Source organism: Scyliorhinus canicula, chromosome 28, assembly GCF_902713615.1.
Source record: "Scyliorhinus canicula chromosome 28, sScyCan1.1, whole genome shotgun sequence".
In the NCBI taxonomy this organism is placed as follows: Eukaryota; Metazoa; Chordata; class Chondrichthyes; order Carcharhiniformes; family Scyliorhinidae; genus Scyliorhinus; species Scyliorhinus canicula.
In genome coordinates, this window is record NC_052173.1 from 12,749,155 (window position 1) to 12,759,700 (window position 10,546).

General features: G+C 47.6%; 1 protein-coding gene across 1 annotated transcript in view; it reads right to left on the reverse strand.

Moving 5' to 3' along the window:
* LOC119958249 (complement C1q-like protein 2) overlaps positions 1–8,866 on the reverse strand; it is a 101,444-nt gene extending 92,578 nt beyond the window's left edge. The window contains exon 1 of the mRNA XM_038786662.1: positions 7,990–8,866. Coding sequence (XP_038642590.1) covers positions 7,990–8,559 — 570 coding nt within the window. The 5' untranslated portion in view covers positions 8,560–8,866. The remainder of the gene's footprint in view (positions 1–7,989) is intronic.
* Positions 8,867–10,546: the final 1,680 nt, after the last annotated feature.

The following is a 10,546-nucleotide window of genomic DNA, read 5'->3' on the forward strand; positions in this document are numbered from 1 at the left end:
CCTCCTTGAACTGGATCAAGCTAAATCTGGCACACAATGAGGATGAATTGACTCTCTTCAAGGCTTTTTCCCACAGTTCAATTTCCAACTCTCCTCCCAGCGCCTCGTCCCACTTCCGCTTCACCTCTCTGATTGCCCCCCCCCCACCCCTCACTCCATCAACTCCTTGTCTATCTCCGAAATCCTCCCCTCTCCAACCCCTATTTTTTGACATCACGTTATCCTGTAGTCCCCTCGGGGGAGGCGAGGGAAGCTTGGAACTTGCCTCCGTACACAGTCCCGCACCTGAAGGTACTGAAACCCGTTCCCACCCGGCAGCTCAAACTCCTCCTCCAATGCCTCCAAGGTCGGGAAGCCCTCCTGGATGAATAGGTCCCCAAACCTTTCAATCCCTGCCCGCCGCCATCTCTTAAAGCCCCCTCCAGCTCCCCCCGGGGCAAACCGGTGGCTGTCACAGATCGGTGATCACACAGATCGGTGACCACACTCCAGTCCCATGTGCTGCCTCCATTGCCCCCACACCCTCAGGGCTGCCACCACCCCAGGGCTTGTAGAGTACCGAGCCGGCGAGAACAGAAGAGGCGCCGTTAGTAAAGCCTCCAAACTCGTACCTTTGCAGGATGGCGCTTCTACTCGCTCGCAAACCGCCCCCTTCGCAACTACCCACCTCTTGACCATCGATATGTTGGCCGCCCAGTAATAGTTAATAAAACTCAGGTGGGCCAAGCCCCCCTCTCCATGACCCTGTTCCAGAAGTGCCTTCTTTACCCTCGGGGTTTTGCTCGCCCACACAAAACCCGATATCGCCGCATTCATTTTCCTGAAAAAAGCCTTTGGGACAAAAATCGGGAGACATTGAAAAAAGAAAAGCGGTCTCGGAAGGATCGTCATCTTCACCGTCTGAACCCTCGTCGCCAGTGTCAGCGGGAACGTGTCCCATCTGTGGAAGTCCCTTCTCATTTGATCGACCACTTTGCCCAGATTTAACTTGTGAAGCTGCCCCCAATCCTTGGCCACATGAATCCCCAGATTCCTAAAACTCTTCCCAACCACTTTAAAAGGTAGCTCCTTCAGCCTCCTTTCCTGCCCCTGTGCCTGGATCACGAACATCTCGCTCTTTTCCATATTTAACTTGTAGCCTGAAAATCACCCGAATTCTCCTAGTACCTCCATGATTTTGGCCATCCCCCCACCGAGTCTGTGACATAGAGCAGCAAATCGTCCGCATAGAGAGAGACCCTGTGCTCCACCCCCTCTCACTATACCCCTCCAGGTATTCACTGCTCTCAGGGCCATTGCTAAGGGCTCTATGGCCATGGCAAAGAGTAATGGGGAGAGAGGGCATCTCTGCCTTGTCCCCCTACAGAAACCGAAGTATTCTGACCGAACTCGGTTGGTTCTTACATTTGCCACCGGCGCCTGATATAACAGCTGGACCCACTCCACAAATCCCTGCCCAAACCCAAACCTACCTAAAATATCCCATAGATACTTCCACTCCACCCGGCTGAAAGCCTTCTCCGCGTCCATGGCAACTACCACCTCAGCCTCGCGCCCCTCCGCTGGCATCATAATTACATTAAGAAGCCGGCTAATATTGGACGTCAGGTGCCGGCCCTTCACAAATCCTGTCTGATCCTCCCCGATTACCTCCGGGACACAATCCTCTATTCGAGTGGCCAGGATCTTTGCCAATAATTTAGCATCTACATTCAAAAGGGAAATTGGCCTGTACGATCCACAGCTCTCTGGGTCCTTATCTCGCTTCAGAATGAGAGAAATTGATACCTGTGATAGCGTTGGGGGGAGTACTCCCAGCTCCTGGGACTCATTAAAAGCCTTAACCAGAAGCGGCCCCAGTAACCCAGAAAACTTTTTATAAATTCTACTGGGAATCCGTCAGGTCCCGGGGCCTTACCCGATTGCATCGCCCCCAATCCATCTATCACCTCCCCGAGCCCATAGAATCATAAAATTTACAGTGCAGAAGGAGCCCGTTCAGCCCATCGAGTCTGCACCGGCTCTTGGAAAGAGCACCCTACCCAAGTCCACACCTCCACCCTATCCCCATAACCCAGTAACCCCACCGAACCTAAGGGCAATTTATCACGGCCAATCCACCTAACCCGCACATCTTTGGACTGTGGGAGGAAACCGGAGCACCTGGAGGAAACCCACGCAGACACGGGGAGAACGTGCAAACTCTGCACAGACAGTGACCCAAGCCGGGAATAGAACCTGGGACCCTGGCGCTGTGAAGCAACAGTGCTACCCACTGTGCTACCATGCTGATTGTTATTCAATTGAGTGACACTAAACTGCTTGAAGTATGTAATATTTTTGTTGCATTTAGGATACTTTTGAGTTGGATACAGAACTGGCGTGGACACAGAAGACAGAGGTTGGCAGTAGAAGGGTGTTTTTATGAATGGAAGGCTGCAACTAGCGGCGTTCCACAGGGATCTGTTCTGGGGCCTTTGTTGTTTGTGGTGTATACAAATGATTGGGAAGAAAATGTAGCTGGTCTGATTAGTAAGTTTGCAGATGACACAAAAATTGGTGGAGTTACGGAAAGTGAAGAGGATTGTCAGAGGATACAACAAGATATAAACTGGTTGGAGTGTTGGGTGGAGAAATGGCAGATGGAGTTTAATCCGGACAAGTGTGAGGTAATGTGTGAGGGAAGGTCCAATGTATGTAGGAATTACACAATAAATGGTAGAACTCTTGTGAGTACTGACAGGCAGAGAGATCTGGGCGTGTATGTCCACCCATCACTGAAAGTGGCAACGCATGTGGATAAGGCGGTCAAGAAGGCATACGGCATGCTGGCCTTCATCGGTCGGGGCATTGAATATAAAAATTGGCAAGTCATATTGCAGCTGTACTGGACCTTAGTTCGGCCTTGTTTGGAATATTATGTACTATTCTGGTCGCCACATTACCAGAAGGATGTGGAGGCTTTAGAGAGGGTACAGAAGCGGTTTACGAGGATGTTGCCTGGTATGGAGGGCATTAGCTATGAGGAGATATTAAATAGACTCGGCCTGTTCTCATTGGAACGACGAAGGTTGAGAGGTGACCTGATAGAGGTCTACAAGATTATGAATGGCATGGACACAGGGAATAGTCAGATGCTCTTTCCTAAGGTAGGAGAGTCAAGTTCAAGGGGACATGGGTTTAAAGTGCGGGGGGAAAAGTTTAGAACAGATGTGCGTGGCAAGTTTTTTTTACACAGAGAGTGGTAAATATATGGAACGCGCTGTCTGGGGAGGTGGTGGAAGCAGGTACGATAGCGCCATTTAAGGGGCATCTAGACAAATATATGAATAGGGTGGGAATGGAAGGTTACCTACTCCGTAAGTGTAGATGGTTTTAGTTTAGGCAGGTACCACTGTCGGTGCAGGCTTGGAGGGCCGAAGGGCCTGTTCCTGTGCTGTATTGTTCTTTGTTCTTAAGTGAAATCCCCAAAGGGCTTATTTCAAGATAATCAAGTCACTTGGAGTTATTAAAGGAATATCATCTTCATCACAAAATGTTTCACTATACTTTTCTCATTTTCTGCCAAACACCTGATTTGATGACCTAAGCCATGTTACAATGCCAGTAGATGTTTTTGTGCAATATCACTGACAAAAATAAAATTCTGTTCCTTTCCCTCCTGGGTGAATAAGATATTATCCAAAGTGCACTGACTGTGAACTGAAGGTCAGTAAAGGTGCCTCAGCTGCTCACAAGGCTCTGTCTCCACGATAGTGTCAGGGGCACCACCCTTCACCTCCACTGCTCCCAGTCAAGTTAGTTAGTTGAATGCCAACACTCTAGCTCAGTAGCAATGGCTGCTCATAATGTTACATATTCTGCATATTTTCTCGTGCCAATCAAGAGTAAATAATAACTATTTATGAAACAGAAAGCATCTATTTATTATTTAGCAAACATCCAATTTTTCCACATGCTTTTACGCTGTGACTAGCTTTTGACAGTACATGGGGGAAAAGTATGTATAAAGTTTTTAAAAAGGTTTTGTTAAAAGACTGATATAGAACATACAGTGCAGAAGGAGGCCATTCGGCCCATTGAGTCTGCACCGACATACTTAAGCCCTCACTTCCACCCTATCCCCGTAACCCAATAACCCCTCCTGACCTTTTTGGTCACTAAGAGCAATTTAGCGTGGCCAATCCACCTAACCTGCACGTCTTTGGACTGTGGGAGTAAACTGTCGGAGGAAACCCACGCAGACACTTTCTTTGCAGCCCTAGAGAAATCCCACTGTGCGGGATGACAGCTTTCGATGTGGGTCTGAGTCTCATCACTTTACTTGAGAGTCTGATGGGAATCCAAAGCTTTGTGAAGTGTATTACCACAGAAGGTACAGAACATATGAGGTTTAAACCCATTAATTTGCAGATACCTCAAGTTACAGATACTAAATGATCGCGGCATATTTACTTAGGAATTCAATATAACCAACAGTATTCCAGATCCTTAAAATCCATGCAGGCCAAAGCAGCAAATAACATATGTAAGAGCAATAGTGCAGAGTTGCGTGGGTTTTGCGGACCAGACTGCCAGACCTCAGGAGTTGAATGTGACCCACAGGTTTGAACATTCCTGGGTCTTGACAGTTTACTGCAACTCACCAGTTATAGTCTAAAACGAATGAAACCTAAACAAAAAGCACAAAATCTTCAATCCATAAAGTTGACTGCCAATTGTGGTGCAGCTGACCAAGGTGGCAGCATGGGGTTACCTTGGCAGTTTATGACAGTTGCCAGCCTACAAACTCAATACAACCCCACAGTACATGCATGTCATCAGATCGACATTGGGGGAGCAAGACTTTCAAGATGGTTGAAATGTTTATACAATAGGATATTGTGGCTAATAAAACATTAAACTAAAAGTCCAGACATTTCTTCATGGTTCTTCATTGGAGCTGAGTAGCAACGGACAGCAAACAGCATTGAGTTTTTCCAGACATGAAGCCCAACCAGGAATGTATGCGACTTTGATAGGAATTGACCATGGGTTTATGCAAGGTTTCTCAAGTGCAAAAAAAACCTAAAATGCAGTTGGATTATAGGGGACAACTGCAAAAAAGCTAAACACTTCTCTCCCTTTACACAGACTTGATGCACACTTAACACTTTTAACACAGAATTACATTCAACACACTTTTGTTTGTCATTTCACAATAATTATTTAGAATATACATACATAAAATATATGCATAATATATGCACACACATTAAAAAGTATACATGATCCTGGGATTTTTAAAAGCAAATACGTTCAGATAAATGTGTATAAATCACTGGTTAGACTTCAGTTGGAATAGTATGTTCAATTTCAGGCACCTCACTTTAGGAAGGATATCAAGGTCTTGGAGAGGGTGCAGAGGAGATGTCGAGTTGTAGAGCTTCACAGCATAGAAGGAGGCCCTTCAGCCCATTGTGTCTGTGCCAGCCATCAAGCACCTATCTATTCTAATCCCATTTCCCAACACTTTGTCTGGGGCCTTGTGTGCTGTGGTGTTTCAAGTGCTTATCTAAATGCTTCTTCTATGTTGTGAGGGTCTCTGCCTCCATCACCCTTTCAGGCAGTGAGTTCCAGATTCCCACCACCCTCTGGGTGAAAGTGTTTTTTCTCACATCCCCTCTAAATCTCCTGCCCCTTACCTTAAATCTATGCCCCTGGTTATTGACCCCCTCCGCCAAGGGTAAAAGGTTCTTCCTATCCACCGTATCTATGTCCTTCATAGTTGTGTACACTTCAATCAGGTCCCCCTCAGCCTTCTCTGCTCTAATAAAATTAGGGGCAGCACGGTAGCATGGTGGTTACCATAAATGCTTCACAGCTCCAGGGTTCCAGGTTCGATTCCCGGCTGGGTCACTGTCTGTGTGGAGTCTGCACGTCCTCCCCGTGTGTGCGTGGGTTTCCTCCGGGTGCTCCGGTTTCCTCCCACAGTCCAAAGATGTGCGGGTTAGGTGGATTGGCCATGCTAAATTGCCCGTAGTGTCCTAAAAAGTAAGGTTAAGAGGGGGGGGAGGTTGTTGGGTTACGGGTATAGGGTGGATACGTGGGTTTGAGTAGGGTGATCATTGCTCGGCACAACATTGAGGGCCGAAGGGCCTGTTCTGTGCTGTACTGTTCTATGTTCTATGTTCTAACCCCAGCCTAACCAGTCTCTCTTCATTGCTGAAACGCTCCAGCCCAGGCAACATCCTGGTGAATCTCCTCTGCACCCTCTCTAGTGCTGTCACATCTTTCCTACAGTGTGGTGACCAAAACTGCACACTGTACTGTTGTTATGGCCTAACCAACATTCTGCACAGCTCCACCATAACCTCCCTGCTCTTACATTCTGTGCCTCAACTAATAAAGGCAAGTATCCCATATGCCTTCTGAACCACCTTATCTACCTGTCCTGCTGCCCTCAGGGATCTATGGACATGCACCGCAAGGTTCCTCTGGTCCTCTGTACTTCCCAGGGTCCTACCATTCATTGTGTATTCCCTAGCCTTGTCAGTCCTCCCAAAATCCATCACCTCACACTTTCCAGGGTTACATTCCATTTGCCACTGCCCTGCCCATCTAACCAGCCCATCGATATCATCCTGTAATCTAAGACTTACCTACTTGCTATTTACCACATTGCTAAAACTATACCAAGAGTGAGGAAATTCAGTTATATGGGGAGACTAGAGAAACTGGGTTGTTCTCCTCAGCAAAGGAGGTTAAGGGAAGATTTAATGGGTGTGATAGGGCAGGAAGGCGGGTAACCAAGGGACACAGACTTAAAACAGGTAATTGACAAAAAAAGCCAGAGGAAATTGAAGGATAAAATTTAAGGATATTTTGTTTTGACTCCTTGAGGTATATTATTACCTCAAAGTGGCGGAAGCAGGAGCAATTGTAACTTTCGAAAGGGATCTGGATGTATACTAAATGAGAAAATTCCAGGGCTACATGGGGAAAGAGCAGAAGAGCAGTTGGGAGACAGAAGCTCTTTCCCAGATCTGCAACGGCAGGATGTGTCTCCTAGCCTCCTGCTACTGTATGCTGCTAATGATACAACACTTATGCACACCATCATTTGGCCAGCACGGGCCTTACGTCTGTGGAGAATTGGTACCCTTGTTTTTTGTCTGATGCTTGTAGGCTTCTTTTGTTATTGAACATCGCTCCGGATCATGGAAGGAGAGGCAATAAGCGGGGGCGAGAGGAGGGTGAAAAATACACAGACAGAATGTTGGAAATCCAGCAACTCCCCCGCCACCAGCAACAACTCCCCCTGAAAATCAGTACACTTTGCTCTTCAGTAAACGAATCTCCCCTGAATATTGAGTATGTCCGATCTCAAAGCTAGCCGTTCAATATTTCTGTTTTGCAGAGCTACGGAACTTTTTCCTTGCAAAATGTTTGTCTACAAAATTATGATGAGGGGCATAGACAGAGTGGATAGTCAGAGGCTTTTCCCCAGGGTAGAGGGGTCAATTACTAGGGGGCACAGGTTTAAGGTGCGAGTCACAAGATTTTGAGGAGATGTACGAGGCAGTTTTTTTTACACAGAGGGAAGGGGGTGCCTGGAACTCGCTGCCGGAGGAGGTGGTGGAAGCAGGGACGATAGTGACATTTAAGGGACATCTTTACAAATACATGAATAGGATGGGAATAGAGGGATACGGACCCCAGAAGTGTAGAAGATTTTAGTTCAGATGGGCAGCAGTTCAGACCAAGGCCAGCAGCACGATTCAATTCCCGTACCAGCCTTCCTGAACAGGCGCCGGAATGTGGCGACTAGGGGCTTTTCACAGTAACTTCATTTGAAGCCTACTTGTGACAATAAACAACTTTCATTTTTTCAGCATGGTCGGCACAAGCTTGGAGGGCCGAAGGGCCTGCCCCTGTGCTGTACTTTTCTTTGTTCTTTGCACCACAGAGGAAACTTTGCAAACTTTTCTTGCTGGGTACAGGACTTACCTGGCCGTTCTTGCACAGGTCTGCCCACATACTGGTGCCGTCCCCTCCTCTCATCAGCACATGGTAAGTAAAGAAGTAGATTCCGGGCACGGTGCAGGTGAATTTGCCGGTGGACGCCTCGTAGTGGTTGCCAACGTTGGTCACGACATCGTCAAACTTGAGCACCTCGTAGCCCTCGTGAGGTTTCTTGAGCCCGGCGTAGAAGGCGATCTTGGGGCTGTGGAGGGCGGTGCTGAACGTCCCTGTCCCGGAGCCCGGTGGCCCGGGGGCACCCGGTTTGCCCAGGTCCCCCCATTCGCCAGGGGGGCCCCGGGGACCGGGGGGGCCAGGCTCCCCGGGGGGTCCCCGGGGTCCAGGTTTGCCCCGCCGCCCCGGGTCACCCTTGCCCCCGTGCAGGAAGGGCGGAGGGGACATCAGGGCGAGGTCCTGAATGGCCTCGGCCGCCGTGGAGCTGGGCTGGGGGCTGTAGGGGTCACAGACCATCCTGCAGCTGCCCAGCATCTGGTAGTGGGCAGACGCCTTGGAGCTCTGCACCAGCAGAGGGATGGCGATCAGCAGCACCAACACCATGGCCACCCCAACGGCCGCTCCCACCACTCGCTTCCTGCGGCTGATCCTGGACGCAGCCAGCGTCAAAAAGTCGTCTTCACTTTTGGAAGTAATGGTGAACGATTTCCCCGAGACCGCGGCGACAGAGAAACACAAAAGGTCTGTGTGGAGAGACACTTTGTGCAAGAGACTGAGGAACGGGGCTGGACAAAGTTGGCTCCTCTCTCCTGCTGCCCTGTCAGTGACTGAAGCAAGTGTGCTCCGAGAGGCTGCTGCAGCAGCTCTGACCAGGGAAAAAGGGGCGATTTGGTGGACAATCTGAGCGACCCCTGCCTTTCAGATGGTGGGAAATCACATCTTCCTGACGCCAGCAGCCCTGGGCTGCGATTGCTTCACACAGACAGCTCTGCGGGCTTTTTTTTCTCAAAACAAGGAAATACAAAAGTCACCGGGTATTTAAAACAACCGAACATTAAAGTTGGCGACACACTTCAACGTGATGTGGACCATTTGCAGTTGCCGTTTACACTAACGGAGCAATAACTCATTTCACGTACTTGTAACTTTTAAAAGACTATTCATTGTGGCTGGCTGGAGGATTGCACTCATTCAAACACAGATCACAGCATGTCTACCTCTGCTAGCTGCACAACTCACCCAGTACACTTTCATCACACACGCACTTGGTTGAAACCATGGCAGGAGATAAACTAGACAAATAATTGGTTGTTATGTCCCTCTGCTATCAGCTTTCCTACACAATGCACAGCTTTCCATTTCAACACCATCTGGCCAAGTGCTGCGTCCAAACCAAGTTATTCGATTCGCAGAAAGTGGCTGCCTGATTTACAGAAAGCACAAAACCTGAAGGATTCTTTGGAGACAGGAGTTTCCAAGAAGCATTACAAAGCTTAGCAACAAAGCGATCTTTGTTCTCCCATTGTTTCTCTCATTTTTGTGTCTGTTTTTTTTTATGAAACTCCCTGTTTCCCCCTTTTTAAAAACAACGCCGTCTCCATTCAGACTGGCAGGAAGCACTGTCAATTTACATATATCATTCCGTTTCCAGCGCCAATTGCAACTAACATAGCAACAACGTGAATGAAGCAACTTGCAATTTCGAGCCCGGGAATTGCACTTCGTCCCCATATAACTTCTGCCTGTTTTGACTGCCGAACTTACCGCAATATTCACCAAATTTAATCGTAACTGTCCGCCAGCATTGGCTCTGTTTTCTTCTGAATTCGCACATGAACGAACGAGGCTTTCAGAGTAATGTTTAGTGCACAATTACTTCACCCAACTTGTTTATGAGTCAGTGGATAAATACTACAGGGGCGTATGCTTTATAAAACAAACAATTAAAGCTCGCTTCTTCCACGCTGGGATCTAACGGACACACCTCTGGAATGGTCAATAAAATGTAATTTTATTGTGTTTTAATATATGCCGGGTTTCTGCAACCAAAACTGTTCTCCCTCAGCCCAGGCTGCCTTGTCTCGCATTGGAGACGATGCAACTTGTTTATCAATTCTCCTCTTAATTTGATAAACATGTAAAGGAGACCTACAGATCGCAATCAATACAATGGCTAACCATAATTAATCACCGCTATCCAAACGGCAATAGTGGGTGCTGCCAGTTCCTGTCTCCCCGCACAAAGTTTTATTTTAAACAACCAAATTAACTAGAATTCAATTTCAATAGACCGCCAGTTGGACAGAATGCTTCACATTCTACTTTCCTATTTCCTCATTCCATCCTATTGAGTGGCTTAAATGCATCATTTTTGAAATTGCTGCAAATCAAAATATATATTCTAGCGATGCCAGCGACCTTAGGTGGGAGGTTATATTTGGATGATTAAGTGCAGCAGCCTTTAGGTGATAAAAAGGCGTTTGTTTAACTGTCTGGGGAGATCGGCAGGGCCAAGTAATTGGTTACATTTCATGATTGTTTTAAGAAAACAGGATCAGACTTGCGAATGAACTGGGATCAAGACTGGCAT